The 19,237-nt window shown below is 45.5% G+C and overlaps 1 protein-coding gene across 3 annotated transcripts in view; it reads left to right on the top strand.

The window, feature by feature from the left end:
• Positions 1 to 19,237, top strand: part of robo3 (roundabout, axon guidance receptor, homolog 3 (Drosophila)) — a 149,010-nt gene that overhangs the window by 120,835 nt on the left and 8,938 nt on the right. For all 3 annotated transcript variants that reach the window (XM_056285342.1, XM_056285341.1, XM_056285343.1), the window contains exons 12-22: positions 422 to 588; positions 1,794 to 1,915; positions 2,206 to 2,422; positions 3,750 to 3,874; positions 5,836 to 6,019; positions 6,855 to 7,112; positions 8,194 to 8,233; positions 12,066 to 12,205; positions 13,131 to 13,406; positions 14,989 to 15,133; positions 16,924 to 17,139. In XM_056285342.1, coding sequence (XP_056141317.1) covers positions 422 to 588; positions 1,794 to 1,915; positions 2,206 to 2,422; positions 3,750 to 3,874; positions 5,836 to 6,019; positions 6,855 to 7,112; positions 8,194 to 8,233; positions 12,066 to 12,205; positions 13,131 to 13,406; positions 14,989 to 15,133; positions 16,924 to 17,139 — 1,890 coding nt within the window. The remainder of the gene's footprint in view (positions 1 to 421; positions 589 to 1,793; positions 1,916 to 2,205; positions 2,423 to 3,749; positions 3,875 to 5,835; positions 6,020 to 6,854; positions 7,113 to 8,193; positions 8,234 to 12,065; positions 12,206 to 13,130; positions 13,407 to 14,988; positions 15,134 to 16,923; positions 17,140 to 19,237) is intronic.

Here is a 19,237-nt window from a genome sequence, read left to right as displayed (position 1 = left end):
TATCACTGCGGGAGATTTCCAAGTGTGAACATCGACTCTCGCAACTTTGCTCACATCTGTCATTGTTTACCGGAGCCGATGTGATGCACTGCGGTAAGAGATATTAGAGCGAGCCAGAAATAGAGTTTGTTTGCCTTGAGATCTTTCATCCGTTGGTTAATTGCGTAACAGTGCATCAAATCAGCATTGCAAAACATGTTGGAGCATGGCAGTGTGCATCACAATGTGGAAGCGGGAAAGGCACACGGGTTTGTTTACCGCCGGTTCCCAATTACAGACGGAGACGACCACGTTTGATGTTGCAAATGTTATCTGACAAATTATGTGAAGTATATCTATTTAGCAGAAGTAACACATTTGTAAACAGATTTTATTGCAGCAGATATGGAAACTGCATGTTCTTGCTTGTGCCCCATTTTAGCCAATCAGCGGGCAGCACCTGGCAGACGGTAGCGGACCTGGTTAAGGTGGAGACGCACACAATCGGTGGCCTCTTTCCCAACACCATCTACCTCTTCATTGTCCGAGCGGTCAACGCCTACGGCCTGAGTGACCCAAGCCCCATTTCTGAGCCCGTCCGAACCCAAGGTATATATATATATATGTATATATATGTATGTCCAACCTCAAATAATGACTCCAGTAAAATATCACCATATCTACTAGTTCTGAACACTCAGTTTTCTAATGGCATATTTTTATGACTTAAACTGAAACTGATTCCCACAGTCTGTTAGAAATATTGCACATGGGGCATCCGGGTGGCGTGGCGGTCTATTCCGTCGCCTACCAACACGGGGATCTCCAGGTCGAATCCCCGTGTTACCTCCGGCTTGGTCGGGCGTCCCTACAGACCCAATTGGCCGTGTCTGCGGGTGGGAAGCCGGATGTGGGTATGTGTCCTGGTCGCTGCACTAGCACCTCCTCTGGTCGGTCAGGGCGCCTGTTCTGGGGGGAGGGGGAACTGGGGGGAATAGCGTGATCCTCCCACGTGCTACACCCCCCTGGTGAAACTCCTCACTGTCAGGTGAAAAGAAGCAGCTGGCAACTCCACATGTATGGGAGGAGACGTGATAGTCTGCAGCTCTCTCCGGCTCGGCAGAGGGGGTGGAGCAGAGACCGGGACGGCTCAGAGAGCAAGATGATTGGCCAGGTACAATTGGGAAGGCAAAAGGGGAAAAAAAATATTGCAAGTATAACGACCACGTTTGACTAGACTCGCTAGCCCTTGGCTAAAGGGTCGGACCCTTTAGTCGACTGGTTAACATAGTCACCCGTGGTGCAGGAGACCCAGGTATGTGTCCCATCCCCCCATTTCACTACATTGGTGTCAGAAGTGGGATGGTGAGACCGTGAGTCCACATTGGATGTTGGGGACCGAGTCTTAGTCCCCAATCTCCGCCTCAGAAACAAACACAAACTGGCAGACCGATGGGAGCCAACAACATATGTGGTCACCAAGGTCTCACCAGCCCACTTCTGACACCAATGCAGCGAATTCGGGGGGCAGCCGCGAACCCGGTTCTCCCACACCACGGGTGACTACGTTAACCAGTCGACTGAAGGGGCCGACCCTTTAGCTAAGGGCTAGCGAGTCCAGTCATCCGTGGTCGTTACACACGCCATTTGTATGTCTAATTAACTTGACCAACTTAATATTGTGTTGCAAGAACATGGAGGCAGTTTCGTTCCAGCTGGGTCAACATCTGTATCGTCAGACTGAGCTTTCATGCTAATTCTTCAGCAGTGTCACTCAGAACAAAAGTGAGCATCGATGTGTGTCTGTTCACCAGATGTGAGTCCCACCGGTCAGGGAGTGGACCACAGACAGGTGCAGAGAGAGGTGGGAGAGGTGGCTGTCCAGCTTCAGGAGCCTGTCACGCTAACCACAGCTTCCATACAAGTGTCCTGGACTGTGAGTGTCTTCAGTGCATATCTATGCTGTTTATTTCTTTATTTTTTGGATAAAATGCATGCAGGGTAGTTCAGGGATGAGCTCTGGCAAGAATCGACTCTCCCTGTCCTCAAGACATTTTGTTTTCCTGTCGCTCAGTATCATTCTCAACTTCTCAATCGCTTTCCCTCTCACATCCCTTCCCCGTTTTCATGCTCCGTCTCTCCTTTCATGTCTTTTTCTCATTCGCTCCACAAATGCCTCCTTCAATTTATCACGCGTTTCCCCCGCTCTCTCGCTCCGTGCTGCAGGTGGATCGTCAGTCTCAGTTTATCCAGGGTTACCGCCTGCTCTATCGGCCCAGCGGGGGAACCTGGTTCCAGCAGGACATCAACTCGCCCGCCGAGCGCAGCGCCGTCCTCACGGGCTTGCTCAAAGGAACAACTTACGAGATTAAAATCCGGCCCTATTTCGATGAATTCCAGGGCAAGGACAGCAGGACATTGCTGGTTCGAACCCCAGAGGAAGGTAGGGAATTAATAGCCAGGGATGGTGAATTTAAGGGTGATGGGATTTTTTTCTTTTAATGAAATAGAAATGGATATGCTCCGCATGTCAATCACAGAGAAGTATGAGAAACAGGACTTGGGCTTTCGGTTTTCTCCAGCCTTATCTTGAAAACGACGACCTAACAGCTGACATAACACAGTACACTTCCAGCTGTATCATCTCAGTGAGGAGCACTTTATTTGTTTAATTAAAATAGATCACCATCAAATAAAGGCCCCTGTTTCGACCAGCGTACCAACTTTCTTCTGTCATTCCTGCATGAAAGCCCCTGCTCACTCCCGGGCCGCCCTGTGTTGAAGCTGCCTCTGTATGGGGCAGCACTGGGTAGTCAGATGTTGTTTTGTTTTGTCTAACTTGGTTCAGGGTAGTAGTATATGAATATTAATTAAATGTGCGTCCTCAGGGCGTCCGGGTAGCATAGCAGTCTATTCTGTTGCCTACCAACACAGGGATCGCCAGTTTGAATCCCCGTGTTACCTCCGGCTTGGTCGGGCATCCCTACAGACACCATTGGCCGTGTCTGCGGGTGGGAAGCCGGATGTGGGTATGTGTCCTGCTCGCCGCACTAGCGCCTCCTCTGGTCGGTCGGGGCGCCTGTTTGGGGGGAGGAGGAACTGGGGGGAACAGCGTGATCCTCCCACGCGCTATGTCCCCCTGGTGAAACTCCTCACCGTCAGGTGAAAAGAAGCGGCTGGAGACTCCACATGTATGGGAGGAGGCATGTGGTAGTCTGCAGCCGTCCCCGGATCGGCAGAGGGGGTGGAGCAGAGACCGGGACGGCTCAGAAGAGTGGGTTGATTGGCCAGGTACAATTGGGGAGAAAAGAGGGGAAAAATAAAAATAGATAAATTTTGCATCCCCATTGGTCGAATTGGTTGAGTCATCAAGGAAGCTTACATCGCGACACATTTAAGAAATGCTACTAATAAATATAGACAAAGATAACCAAACCGTTGTATGGTAGCCTCACTAACCACTACTTAACCTTAACCCTTAACATAACAACAACCTGACATTTATCTCATTAATATTCATATGTTGCCCCGGAGTATCTGAGGAAAAACAAATTTCTTCGCCGGGTTAAAAAGCTCTCGGCGTCCAGCACTCCCTCAGGAGGTTTAACACTGGAGTCAGCTGAGGGGTGGCCTACATGTACACGTGCTGACACCATGGGACTTTGACAGGGCTCCGATATATGACGACCTGGGAGTCAGAGCACGAATATGGATGAAAATGTTGTTATATTTTTTTTCATCTTTTGGATGTTCTCTCCCGCCTCCTACAGTACCCAGCGCTCCTCCCCGGGCTGTTACAGTGATGACAGTGAAGCAAAGCAACAGCTCCAGCATCAGCATCTCTTGGGAGCCTCCACCCACCGAGATGCAGAACGGGATCATTCAGGAGTACAAGGTAACCAGAGCTGAGCTGAATCCAAGCCAGGGGAGTGAGCTGCAGACTGTCTGTCTGCCTGCCTGTCTGCCTGTCTGTCTGTCTGTCTGTCTGTCTGTCTGTCTGTCTGCATCGATGCTGTCTTGTGCTGCAACGTGTCCCTGTAGGATTTATTTGTCGGAGGCGGGGGCCCCAGGGACCAGCACTACAACACAATGAGTGTAACATGTTAACCTCCTTTCCCAATGTTTTATCTTTCCACTCTAACAGTGTGCAGTGTCTCTTTTAGTGCTTAGAACAATACAGAGCCCAGATAAAATGCTTTTGAATCCATTCCACAAACCTTCTAGTGCAAACTAATAATGCAGCATGGATCTAGAAATAAAAAAGGCAGGGTATCCCATGACCAAACAGGTTGTGTAAAAAAAATCACAAAAAATTAACCCGTGTCCCAAGGACCAGTCTGCGATGCCAGAAGTCGGCACGCCCCAGTCCCCACCTCTGCCTGCCGCCCGGCCTGCAAAATTAGAATTTATACTCTGCAAAATGTATTATTCTAATCTGCCCGGGGCTCTTAAAACGTTAAAAATTAAACAGTCCTGTTTCCATGGACATCTGGTATTCCTCGCCATTTTAACTTCATTTAACTTTTGTCTCCTGAAACGTTAGAAAATAAGTCGTGTTATTAGTCAGAACTGTGAATGCAGCACGAGTCGAGGACGAGGTACTGCAGGGCATCCAACCACCACACAGGATGTGTACATACTGACATCCCATTAAAAATGGAGGTGGTATTTTTAATCTGATTTTTTAATTCTAGATTTTCCAACATGCTCAGGTCTCTTGAAATGTTAGAAATGTACAAGTTTTATTGTGATGGTGGACCTCTAGTGTTCCTTTTCATTTGATTTCACCTGCCTGTCTTTGCTGTCTGCTCGTGTTGCCTGCAAGCAGCACCGCAGCATTGATCAGCGCCGTTCTGAACTACATCTTCTGTCACTTGGCCTCATCCACACAGAGTGCTTTGTAATGTCGAGGAGAGCGCGGAAAAGAAAAATCAAAAGAAGGAAAGCGGGAGCAAGCGGAGCAAATAAAACGGTCTGACGTCATGTTGAATGTTGAAGAACTGGCTAACAGATAAGCCGGCACAATTACCATTGTTTAAATTTGGCTTTATTATGGAGATATGAAAGAGTTTTATCATTTTCTGATGAATTTTGAATTTAATGACTCACCCCAGCTCACCACTCAGGGTAATCCCAGACACAACCAAGCAGTCAGTTGTGCTGAGAAGCGACAGAAAGACTGACATAAGACCACTCCAAACGTTAATGTAATGGCCACGGATGACTAGACTCGCTAGCCCTTAGCTAACGGGTCGGACCCTTTAGTCGACTGGTTAGCACAGTTGCTGTGGTTTGGGCTATTCGGGTTCAATTCCCGGCTGCGGCAGATTGCTGGCTGCCCCCTGAATTCCCTACATTGCAGTACCCCCCCCCCTCCTTCGACCTGTTAGCCAAGAGCTAGTGACTCTAGTCATCCGTGGTCGTTACATTAAAATCTGATGCCGCTGAGAGGGCTGAGCTAATACACCCCCCCCCCAAAAATAGCATCAAATCATAAATTATGTTTAAAAGACGGATCCCTAATCAGAGCACTTAAGTAAAAAACATTCCAAAGTTTGTCAAGTGATGAATAAATGCAATTCCATAATATAGTGCCAGCCCACCCATTCATGTTGGATGTAAGAGGGAACCTGGTTGTGCATATGTCCTGATCTGAATGTGCATCCAAAGACCGCAGCTCATACATGACAAATTCACCAACGAGAAAGAATGCAAATGCAATCAAATGTTTGGATTTTCTGACGGCAGGTGCCAAATTGTGTCACTGCATTTCTGCCAAATATCTCAAAGACCACCCGGTGAATTCAAAAGAGCCGCATAGCAAACCATGTGGCAACTCTGTGCATCCCCAAACAGGTGTGGTGTGTGGGGACTGCCACCGACAACCAGACACGCTACTACATCAACAAGACGGTGGACGGTATGGTACTGTCCACGGTACTGAAAGGCCTGATGCCGGGCGTCCTGTACCAGGTGGAGGTGGCGGCCGTGACCAGCGCTGGTGTCGGCGCACGCAGTCATCCCGTGCCTGTGCTCATCAGTGAGTCGAACTTGAAATGCCTGTTAGAGAAACTGAGAGAAATGGACTCCAGTGATCAGACATAACAGCTTGCTTATTCTCTTGAAGACTGTTTTGGCAAATCTGCATTATTTTCCACTTCCCCACAGCCATTCAAGACTAGAATTCATACCCTTTACCCCATACGTTGTGTTCATCAGGTGAACAGAGTCATGTCCATGTACTTCTACCTGACCTCTATTTTTTTTCATTCCTGTTAACCTTTGACATCACAAGAAAATGATCTTTCACCCAAAAGAACCCTGCCACAATAACAATGAGGCCCATGCAACTGGAACTACACAATGTACAGCACAGCAATAAGATGAAAACCGGTCAAAAAAGTAGATTAAAAACAACACACACAGCACTTCAAACTGTCCATATTACGGCTGGGCAATATATCGATATTATACCGATATTGTGATATAATACTAGATATTATCTGGGATTCTGGGTATCGTACTATCATGATATGACATGTGTTGTCTTTTCCTGGTCTGAAAGGCTGCATTACAGTAAGGAGATGCTATTCTCTGAACTTAATAGACTGTTCTAGCTGTTATATTATTTGTCTCTATCTGTTTGGACATCATATCCACGTTACTAATGAATGTTTATCAAAAGTGTCATTGTGTAATATTTTGTGAGAGCACCAGTAGTCATCTCTACAATGTCAAGGTCAAGGTATTCGGTCGAAAATGTTGTGATATTTGATTTTGTCCATGTTGCCCAGCCCTAGTCCATATACACACCATTCATTCCATTCCTCTTTCCCCTCCCGACTCTCTCCCTCTCTCTACTTCTCTTTCCACAGAGCCGCCAGCTGAACAACCGGCTGTGTCAGGCGGCGGCGGTGGCGGCACCGCCACGGGCGGTGATGACGGCAGTGAGGAGAGCAGCGTGAGCCTGGCGGAGCAGATCACTGATGTGGTCAAGCAGCCGGCGTTCATCGCAGGAATCGGCGGGGCCTGCTGGGTCATCCTGATGGGCTTCAGCATGTGGATCTACTGCCGACGCAAGAAGAGGAAAGAACTGAGTCACTACACTGCCTCATTCACTTACCCACCCGCAGGTATGGAGGGAAAATATCATTATTATTTTTTTAATTTATTTCTGATTTTTCCCTTTTTTCTCCCAATTTAGTGGCCAATCGATCCCTATTTTAGTGAAAACACCCACCCTCGTACTGCATGCGTTCGCCAGCTGCATCTCTCCGGCCGGCAGTCTCGCAGGAGTCGCCTCCCCACCTTCGTGACAAGGCGACTCCAGGCCGAACCACTGTTTTTTCCGACACACACAGAGACGCATTCACGTGACGAACACAAGCCGACTCCGCCCCCCTCCCGAAGACAGCGTTGCCAATGATTGCTGCTTCATCGAGTCCGGCCATAGTCGGATCTCCCCAGTGGGCAACTGCATCGACACAAAGCCGATGCTTAGACCGCTACACCACCGCGGACTACGGAAAATATCATTATTATGGGATTTTTTTTCTGTTTACCCCAGGCTGAACGTTACCGTCAGCTGGAATCATAACTTTCATGCCCAGGACCTCGGTTGAAATCTGAACACAGAGGTCAGGAGAACTGAAATTGTTGCACCATGGCCTCTTCAGATTCACACGCATTTCCCTGGGGTCATTGTGTTAGTGGAAAATTGTCAGTCAAGTGACAGATATCTGAAGGCAAACTACAATGAAGTGCACAAATCTATTTCCATCTCGTTACAGTTGGAAGCGTTTTTGTTAGCCTTAGCTCTGATTCAACATCACATAGCACGCGGGGGACTTTTTGTCCTGCAGCGAGGGCATTCATGGAAGCAATGCTGAAGATGAGCATCATGATTTTTAAAAAATGGCATTTATGTGCTTATAAACGCCATTTATGTGACGATTGCTTTTAGTGTCTTTTTCTGGGTTATGAGATTGGTGCTTCTGTAATTGAGATGGAGTGGCGATGTCAAACCTGGTTATTGGATCTTGGTAGCATCAGAAGTATAGGCTAGACTGGATGAAATTGTTGCTATAGACTGCAGATAAGCATCAATGACACTATGAATGACTTTTAGTAGAAAATTGGAGCGCTCTCTCCAAAAAGGAGGGTTAAATCAGCAGCAGAAGAGCTTACATCATCTTCTCTCTTTCCTGTCTGCAGTTGGCTTCCCACATGGCGAGGGATCGGGACTTAACGGAAGGTAAATATATCTAATATATATATATCCTCTACTGTATAAGACTTTATAACCCACATCAGAGAACTATTGGCGACGAAGGCCGACAGTTGCGTCGCCTGCGCCTGGGCCAAGAAGTAGCACTTGAACACACTGCAAAGACTACAGCCAACGGCCAACTAGCATGTACGTTCTGCGCCTGTATGAGGGGAAATAACTCTATGTACCAGCAGGTGGCGGTAGTCTGTATTCGTCACTCAAAATGTGAAACCGGAAGGAAGACCCAGGACTGTGGCTATACGAACTGTAAACGAAGCAGCGTTTGCTTACCATTTTCATTAAGCTCTTGCTCACTACAGATGGTGTGATAATATAGCTACTTCTAATATAGCTACTCTTAATATAGCTGCTTCTAATATAGCTACTTCTAATATAGCTGTTTCTAATATACTTCTAATATAGCTACTTCTAATATAGCTGCTTCTAATATAGCTACTACTAATATAGGTGCTTCTAATATAGCTGCTTCTAATATAGCTACTATTAATATAGCTACTACTAATATAGCTACTTCTAATATAGCTACTACTAATATAGCTGCTTCTATAATGGCTACTACTAATATAGCTACTTCTGATATAGGTACTTCTGATATAGGTACTTCTAATATAGCTGCTTCTAATATAGCTACTTCTGATATAGCTACTTCTAGTATAGCTGCTTCTACTATAGCTACTTCTAGTATAGCTGCTTCTAGTATAGCTGCTTCTACTATAGCTAATTCTAGTATAGCTACTTCTACTATAGCTACTTCTAGCATAGCTGCTTCTACTATAGCTACTTCTAATATAGCTACTTCAAATATAGCTACTACTAATATAGCTGCTTCTAATATAGCTGCTTCTAATATAGCTACTACTAATATAGCTACTTCTAATATAGGTACTTCTAATATAGCTGCTTCTAATATAGGTGCTTCTAATATAGCTACTTCTAGTATAGCTACTTCTAGTATAGCTACTACTAATATAGCTGCTTCTAATATAGCTACTACTAATATAGGTGCTTCTAATATAGGTGCTACTAATATAGGTATTTCTAATATAGGTACTTCTAATATAGCTACTACTAATATAGCTACTTCTGATATAGGTGCTTCTAATATAGCTACTTCTAATATAGGTGCTTCTGATATAGCTACTTCTAGTATAGCTACTTCTAGTATAGCTGCTTCTACTATAGCTACTTCTGGTATAGCTGCTTCTAATATAGCTACTTCTAATATAGGTACTTCTAATATAGCTACTACTAATATAGCTACTTCTAATATAGGTACTTCTAATATAGCTGCTTCTAATATAGGTGCTTCTAATATAGCTACTTCTAGTATAGCTACTTCTAGTATAGCTACTACTAATATAGCTGCTTCTAATATAGCTACTACTAATATAGGTGCTTCTAATATAGGTGCTACTAATATAGGTATTTCTAATATAGGTACTACTAATATAGCTACTTCTGATATAGGTGCTTCTAATATAGCTACTTCTAATATAGGTGCTTCTGATATAGCTACTTCTAGTATAGCTACTTCTAGTATAGCTGCTTCTACTATAGCTACTTCTGGTATAGCTGCTTCTAATATAGCTACTTCTAATATAGGTACTTCTAATATAGCTACTTCTAATATAGCTACTTCTGATATAGGTGCTTCTGATATAGGTGCTTCTAATATAGCTACTTCTAGTATAGCTACTTCTAGTATAGCTGCTTCTACTATAGCTACTTCTGGTATAGCTGCTTCTAATATAGCTACTTCTAGTATAGCTGCTTCTACTATAGCTGCTTCTAATATTGGTGCTTCTAATATAGGCGCTTCTAATATAGCTACTGCTAATATAGCTGCTTCCAATATAGTTACTACTAATATAGCTACTTCTAATATAGGTGCTTCTAATATAGCTACTTCTAGTATAGCTGCTTCTACTATAGCTACTTCTGGTATAGCTGCTTCTAATATAGCTACTTCTAGTATAGCTGCTTCTACTATAGCTGCTTCTAATATAGCTACTTGTAGTATAGCTACTTTTAGTATAGCTACTTCTAATATAGCTACTTCTAGTATAGCTACTTCTAGAATAGCTGCTTCTACTATAGCTACTTTTAGTATAGCTACTTTTAGTATAGCTACTTCTAGTATAGCTGCTTCTACTATAGCTACTTTTAGTATAGCTACTTCTAATATAGCTACTTCTAGTATAGCTGCTTCTACTATAGCTACTTTTAGTATAGCTACTTCTAATATAGCTACTTCTAGTATAGCTGCTTCTACTATAGCTACTTTTAGTATAGCTACTTCTAATATAGCTACTTCTAGTATAGCTACTTCTAATATAGCTACTTCTAGTATAGCTGCTTCTACTATAGCTACTTTTAGTATAGCTACTTCTAATATAGCTACTTCTAGTATAGCTACTTCTAGAATAGCTGCTTCTACTATAGCTACTTTTAGTATAGCTACTTTTAGTATAGCTACTTCTAGTATAGCTGCTTCTACTATAGCTACTTTTAGTATAGCTACTTCTAGAATAGCTGCTTCTACTATAGCTACTTTTAGTATAGCTACTTCTAGTATAGCTGCTTCTACTATAGCTACTTTTAGTATAGCTACTTCTAATATAGCTACTTCTAGTATAGCTGCTTCTACTATAGCTACTTTTAGTATAGCTACTTCTAATATAGCTACTTCTAGTATAGCTGCTTCTACTATAGCTACTTTCAGTATAGCTACTTCTAATATAGCTACTTCTAGTATAGCTACTTCTAATATAGCTACTTCTAGTATAGCTGCTTCTACTATAGCTACTTTTAGTATAGCTACTTCTAATATAGCTACTTCTAGTATAGCTACTTCTAGAATAGCTGCTTCTACTATAGCTACTTTTAGTATAGCTACTTTTAGTATAGCTACTTCTAGTATAGCTGCTTCTACTATAGCTACTTTTAGTATAGCTACTTCTAGAATAGCTGCTTCTACTATAGCTACTTTTAGTATAGCTACTTCTAGTATAGCTGCTTCTACTATAGCTACTTTTAGTATAGCTACTTCTAGTATAGCTGCTTCTACTATAGCTACTTTTAGTATAGCTACTTCTAATATAGCTACTTCTAGCATAGCTGCTTCTACTATAGCTACTTTTAGTATAGCTACTTCTAATATAGCTACTTCTAGTATAGCTACTTCTAATATAGCTACTTCTAGTATAGCTGCTTCTACTATAGCTACTTTTAGTATAGCTGCTTCTACTATAGCTACTTCTAATATAGCTGCTTCTAAATTAGCTGCTTCTACTGGAGAATACATCTGATAATGATTCCAGAGTGCCACGTCACTGTGAAAATAGTAGCTTCTTGAAATGTTCAGGTGAGATGAAGACGGGAAATGAGAAGAGCCTTCTGTGTGTGGCCTCCTGACTTCGTCATTTGTTTGCTTTCGTAACTTCCGTTTCTCTTCGCGTGCACCGATTCGCTAAGCTGAATAGCCAATCAGAATGATCTTTCTCACCGACGGGCTCCGCCGCCAATCGGCTGAAAAGCTGCCGACAGGTCCGACTAGTGCCGACAGTGCGGGACACACTGCAAAAACTAGGGCCACAGACGCTCACCGACGGTCGGTGTGTCACGGCCTTTACACTGGGTTCACCCCCGAAGACTGGATGTTGGTAACTTCAGAACATTATTTCCCATGCTGTTCACTGTTATGATCGGTTTTTGTCTTTCTGTCCTTTTGGGAGGGGAAAAAAAAGCAGGAGTGAATATAGTCATGACTAAAGATGATTTAACCATGTCTCTCCAGGCCCGGCGTGCTGGGAGGCAACATGGGGAACTATCCATGGTTGGCAGACTCGTGGCCCACCACCAACCTGGTCCACAGTGGAAAAGAGGCGGTCAACTGCTGCTCGTCCAATCACGACACAGCTGACAGATACTACAATGGTAGGACATGGCGCTTTGTCAGTAACACGTCACCTGACTTAGTTCACCTCGACCAGGTACACAGACACCGCTCCCTCTTTGCAGGGCCTGGCAAAACGCTCACAGGTTAAGGCGATTCTGCACATGTTCTTTTTTACTTTATCTTTTACTGGTTTCTCCAACCAATAGAAAAAGGAGACGGTAGATTTTACTTACATACCGACACAGATACCAATACAAAGTGGGAAAACAAGACAATAAGAATAAAACCAATAATTAATTAATTAAAAATAGAGGGATTGTGGGGTCCGCGGTGGTGTAGCGGTCTAAGCATCAGCATTGTGTCGATGCAGTTGCCCACTGGGGACTGGGGTTCGCGCCCCGGTCTCGTCAGATCCGACTATGGCCGGACTTGATGAAGCAGCAATCATTGCCAACGCTGTCTTTGGGAGGGGGGCGGAGTCGGCTTGTGTTCGTCATGTGAATGCGTCTCTGTGTGTGTGGGGAAAAGCAGTGGTTCGGCCTGGAGTCGCCTTGTCACGAAAGTGGGGAGGCGACTCCTTCCAGACTGCCGGCCGGAGAGATGCAGTTGGCGAACGCATGCAGTACGAGGGTGGGAGTTTGAATTAAAATAGGGATCGACTGGCCACTAAATTGGGAGAAAAAGGGAAAAATCAGAAATAAATGTATTAAAAAATAGAGGGATTGTGTGTAGCTTGCAATTTTTTTTCTAAATGTATAATTGTACTTTAGAATTACAGATGTATATTTATCTTTTAATGCTTGAAATAAAATTTGAATTTGTACATGTCAACTTAAGTAGACCCATTCAGCCATATCAGATTAAGACAAACGATTCCTATCACAACACTCTTATTAATTGAAACAAAAAAACGAAAGTGAAAGAATCTTCCATGTCCCCTCCTACTCCTCCGCCTTTCTGCAGAAGCAGGTATTTCAAACTACTTGAGTCAGACGGAGAAGTACAGCATGGGAGGCTCCACCGAGGGACCCATCTACAGCACCATCGACCCCACAAACGAGGACCTCAACAGCTTCACCTACTCCCAGCACACCACCCCCTACGCCTCCACCTCCATCATGCCTTTTACCAGCCAGACACAGGCATCGGCCCACAGCGCTGAGCAGCAGGATGAAGGACACTGGATCACCCAGCCGGGGCCCTCCGGGGCACAGTACGCCCAGCCAGACCGCTGCAGTGGTGAGTAGAGCCACGTGTCTGCCAGCAGCCTCGGTCTGTCTGGCCTCCTCTGTCTTTGTTTTCAGTGGAACGGACTCGCCAGCGTGCGTTTCGGATGTTTCTGAGACAGTAGACCTTGTTTTCAGTTGACGTGAACACTCAGCTCTCGCTGGGGTTTCAGCACTCCCATAGAAACACAACCCCCCCACAGCCAGCGCTCACCACATAGTATGTCCATCAGCGCTGCCTGCAATAAAACAAATGACACACCTGCCGGACACAAAGGCTAAAAATGCCTGCAGGGAGGGTCAGTGAAGGTTCTGAACAGGTCCTCTGCTAATTCCTTTTTGAAAATGGCCTTTAAAGCAAGTGAACACCGACACCAACTGACTAATGTCATGCATGTGTGTACATACTATGTGGTAGTACCTGTATAACCATGTCCAACTGTATGCACACACACGCACACACACACACACACACGTCGCACGGTGGCCCAGTGGTCAGCGCTGTCACCTCACAGCAAGAAGGTCCTGGGTTCGAACCCCGGGGTTGTCCAACCCTGGGGGTCGTCCCAGGTCGTCCTCTGTGTGGCGTTTGCATGTTCTCCCCGTGTCTGCGGTGGGTTTTCTCCGGGTGCTCTGGTTTCCCCCACCATCAAAAGAAACATGCGTGTTAGGGTTCATACTCCTGTCTGGACCCCTGACCGAGGCATGGCAAGACCACCTGGAGCTGGTCCCCGGGCGCAGCCCGCAGCTGCTAGCCACACACATCACAGCTAGGAGGGGTTAATCTGCAGGAACTGAATTTCCCCAAGGGGACTAATAAAGGAAACTTAAATTAAATTTATATTCAAGATTCGAGAAGCTTCATCGTCTGTCACAATATAACATAAATTCCTCCTTGACATGGCTCACACAGCAGACAACACAATAAATAACGACAAAAACACACAACACATTAAAAACACACACCACATTAAAACAACACCAGAGTAAGACAGTTAAAACATTGACAACGGAGAAAGGTTAACAGACTGGTTAAAAAGACAAGTTACTTAGGCTTTGTGGAATGGATAAAGTGCTTCTTTTAATTTATTTAGGGTGCTGAGGGAATAAAGGACCGAAGGATCTATCTATCTAGCGAGCCATCTATATCTATCTATTTATCTATCCATCTATATAAACCTATCTCTATCCATCCATCTATCTACCTATCTCTATCCATCTATCTATCTATATCTACCTATCTCTATCCATCTATCTTATCTATCTATCTTCCTGTCGCTACACAACAGAAAGTGGTTCAGGAAGCTTTACTGACAGATAATATCAGGGTATGTGAGACAGACTGAACAACTCGGTGTCATTTGCAGGATGAAGACGTTTTGTTTTCAGTTTATCACTGTATTGTTTTATTCTGTCATATTTTCACCGAGCTTCACCGAGCTTGTAAGATGTCCACAAGACAGACAAATTCTGTCCTTCATGTGTCACAGCAGCTCAAAGCGAGTGTGCGTTTTGAGTCCGTGTGTCAGTTGTGCGTATCAGTGAAGTGTTCCCCTCCATGTAAACAGAACCGCGTGTGTGTGTGGTTTCTCCAGGTAAGCCCAAGCAGAAGGCTGTGGGCAAGGCTGTCAAGACACCTTCTCTAAACTGGATTGAGGCCCTGCCCCCTCCTCCTCCCTCTGGAGAGCTGGAACAGTTTGGTCAGGAGGACCAACACCTGCATGATGACCTGGACAGAGGGTGACGGAGACACACACACTCTCTCTTTCTCACTCTCTCTCTCTCTCTCACACATTCACTCTCTCTTTCTCACTCTCTCTCTCACACACACATTCACTCTCTCTTTCTCACTCTCTCTCACACATTCACTCTCTCTCTCTCTCTCACACACACATTCACTCACTCTCTTTCTCACACTCTCTCTCTCTCACACAGTCACTCTCTCTTTCTCACTCTCTCTCTCTCTCACACAGTCACTCTCTCTTTCTCACTCTCTCTCTCTCTCACACATTCACTCTCTCTTTCTCACTCTCTCTCTCACACACACATTCACTCTCTCTTTCTCACTCTCTCTCTCTCTCACACATTCACTCTCTCTCTCTCTCTCACACACACATTCACTCACTCTCTTTCTCACACACTCTCTCTCTCACACAGTCACTCTCTCTTTCTCACTCTCTCTCTCTCTCACACAGTCACTCTCTCTTTCTCACTCTCTCTCACACATTCACTCTCTCTTTCTCACTCTCTCTCTCTCTCTCACAGTCACTCACTCTTTCTCACACTCTCTCTCTCACACAGTCACTCTCTCTTTCTCACTCTCTCTCTCTCTCACACATTCACTCTCTCTTTCTCACTCTCTCTCTCTCTCACACACACATTCACTCACTCTCTTTCTCACACTCTCTCTCTCTCTCACACATTCACTCTCTCTTTCTCACTCTCTCTCTCACACAGTCACTCACTCTCTCTCACACAGTCACTCTCTCTCTCTCACACATTCACTCTCTCTTTCTCACTCTCTCTCTCTCTCACACATTCACTCACTCTTTCTCACTCACTCTCTCTCTCACACACACACATTCACTCACTCTCTTTCTCACACACTCTCTGACATTCACTCACTCGCATTCACTTTCACTCTCTCACTCACTCACTCACTCACTCACTCACACTCTCTTTCTCACACTCTCTCACACACACACACACACACACATTCACTCACTCTTTCTCACACTCTCACACACACACATTCACTCACTCTCTTTCTCACACACTCTCTCTCTGACATTCACTCACTCGCACTCACTTTCACTCTCTCTCACACATTCACTCACTCATTCACTCTCTCACCGACTCACTCACTGACTCTCACTCACACACTCACTCACTCACTCACTCTCTCACTGACTCTCTCGCACACTCACTCACTCACTCACACTCTCACTCACACACTCACTCTCTCTCACACACACACATGCACAGGAGCATTGTCATGCCTCACCTTCATTTAGGCTTGCCTTCACCTCAAGAGAGCACGTTTACCATCTATTCAGCCATCGTGCTTGTGCCCGAGGCATCAAAAGCTCAATTGCCTCGTCCCTTTTCAACTCCTCAAGCCGTTAAGCTGTTTTTCTTAGCCCCTTAAATACAATTTGCCGTGTTCTTCCTCCCCCGTTGCTCTCTTGGCCCTCGGAACAAAATTATCATTCAGTATGAGAGCAGCAATGTCAGCTACTAAGTGGATGGTTTTCCTCCAGCACTTCTGCCAACAGCAAGATCATTCAACTTCAGTTGAGCCTGCAAAAAGAGCGTTACGCTTTGGGCGACACTGCGACTACCCAGTCTGCAGTTTTAAGGCAACAGCAAGCTGGCCGTTACCTATTCCCTTGACATGTAAACACACACACACACATCAGTTCCCAACCACAGGTTTGCCTCGAGTAAGAAATATATCTGATGAAAAGACCCCCCCCCCTTATCTTGTTTCCCCCATTTCTAATCTGTTTCTTTCCTCTTCCTCTCTCTAGCTCGGAGGAGGAGTGGTGTCCACCGCTCCCGGAGAGGACCTACCTGATGGAGGGCTGTGAGGACGGCGGTCCTCCCCACAGGGCCAACGCCTCCTCTCCCACCACCTCCTACAGTCACCAGTCCACCGCCACACTCACCCCATCCCCCCACGAGGAGAGCAGACTCCCCCATGACCCTCCTCGCCTGAACCAACTGGATGGGCAGCAACTGTCACGGTACGGCATGGCCTGGCGTCTGTCTGTGTGTAAATCTAATGTATTAAGTACGTGCTGTTTAAAATGTGAAGTCGCCTTCAGTAGTTCCAAACAACAGTTCCTCACACAGTCGTAATACCACAAGAGCTTTCTGGGAAGATGGAAGAAACTTGGACCATGTCCACACTAATCCACAGAAATTGGATAATGCTGTTTTCATGTCAGATTTGCATTTTCAGATCAGTTTCAAAAAGTTTTCCATCCATATTGAAACATCAGAATAAAAGAAAAATGCTCAAGTATTTTTTATTGGCCGTGTGCCGGCCGATAGATGACTAGAGACTGGATTATATGACAGTCCTAAACTGGTATGACAGTCATACATCAGCGATTTCTTTTTTGGATTTCCCCCCCCCCCTTTTCTCCCTAATTGTACCCGGCCAATTACCCCACTCTTCCGAGCCGTCCCGGTCTCTGCTCCACCCCCTCTGCCGATCCGGGGAGGGCTGCAGACTACCACATGCCTCCTCCCATACATGTGGAGTCACCAGCCGCTTCTTTTCACCTGACTGAGGAGTTTCACCAGGGGGGCGTAGCGTGTGGGAGGATCACGCTATTCCTCCCAGTTCCACCTCCCCCCTGAACAAGTGCTCCAACCGACCAGAGGAGGCACTAGTGCAGCGACCAGGACACACACCCACATCCATCTTCCCACCCGCAGACACGGCCAATTGTGTCTGTAGGGACTCCCGACCAAGCCGGAGGTGACACGGGGATTCGAACCAGCGATCCCCGTGTTAGTTGGCAACAGAATAGACCGCCATGCTACCCGGACGCCTCAGCGTTTTCAAACAGCTTTCAAAAAGTTTGGTCACAAGACACAACAACATGAGACCAGTGTTTTTAAATTCAGCCCCTTTGGGCAGCATTTTCAATAAGATGTATTTTCAGTTGTTGAACATGAGAGGCCGAAGTCGAGAGAAAAACTCTTTATGTGGCAGTAAGCACAGCGCGGTTGCACACATGAGCATGTCCAATATATTTTTGTCAGCTTTGTGACCACGAACGCAAGCGTAATCCTGACAGTCTGTCACACGTGGCAGGATTAGGAGGACTACGTCATAAGCAGGTGGTGCTGGCTTCAACTTGCTGAATCAGATCAGCTCCTCACCCGGTACCGGTACATGCACTGTGGCACACTGTACTGTCCTGCTCGTGATGATAAAGAAGGAAGCCCCTCAGAATGGCGCCGCAGTCTTCTTCGGTCTATGACATCTGGTGGCGCTCACTTCCTTTCCTGTGTCGCCACCGTCTTCCAGTTATATTCTCCATTCCTATAGATTGTTTAAATAAAATTGATTTGAAGCGGCTTTATTAAACAGGCTGGCTGACGTAGCTTAAAACTCGGCTTCAGTGTTCTCGCGTTATGCACAAGCCTAGAACGATTAACAACAGACCCAACAGTTCAGTGTAGAGCCTGACACAGGAGGGGGTTTTCACTCCCACCCCAATCTGGTGACTCGGTAAACAATATGTTCTTGTCCCGTTCCTCTTACAGGATTTACGATGAAACCGACTCCAGTCCCACGGGAATTCCGCAACGTTCCCGAGCAGATGTCAGGCTCTAGTATAGACAGTTTGCACAGACAGACATGCCAAGTTAAGCTGGCATCATGATGAGCGCAAACTGTCTTTGATTCACATCAAGGTTTCATAGCAACACGTCGTTCAACTGGTTTTCCCTACTGGTTCAGTGAGTGATTTATATCAGCTGGGCGAAATGCAAACCCTAACATCCGTTAAAACGCATTTGGATATGTTCCCATGTGTTGTCGCCTAGACTGCTGCATGAAGAAAGCTCACTGAACTTGCGTTAGTGCCTAGATGTTGTCTTAGCCGGGGTAGGTGTAGGTGCAATAGCAGGCCGGCTATTGTAGCTACGCCAAGACTACTGTGGCAGCTGATCTGCATCAACACGTCTCCAACTGCACCACCCCACCCATCTTTGTGCATGTGAATTTCTTTCAAGCCAGAAAATTACTGAGCAGGGCGGGCGGAAAAATTCTCCTTGTACTCGGGGAAACTGTCAGCCAGTATCTGCGTCTCCGCCAGCACAAAA

This window comes from Lampris incognitus, chromosome 8 (assembly GCF_029633865.1).
Source record: "Lampris incognitus isolate fLamInc1 chromosome 8, fLamInc1.hap2, whole genome shotgun sequence".
Classification (NCBI taxonomy): domain Eukaryota; kingdom Metazoa; phylum Chordata; class Actinopteri; order Lampriformes; family Lampridae; genus Lampris; species Lampris incognitus.
Note: the sequence above shows the minus strand (reverse complement) of the source record. Positions and strands in the feature narration are given on the sequence as shown.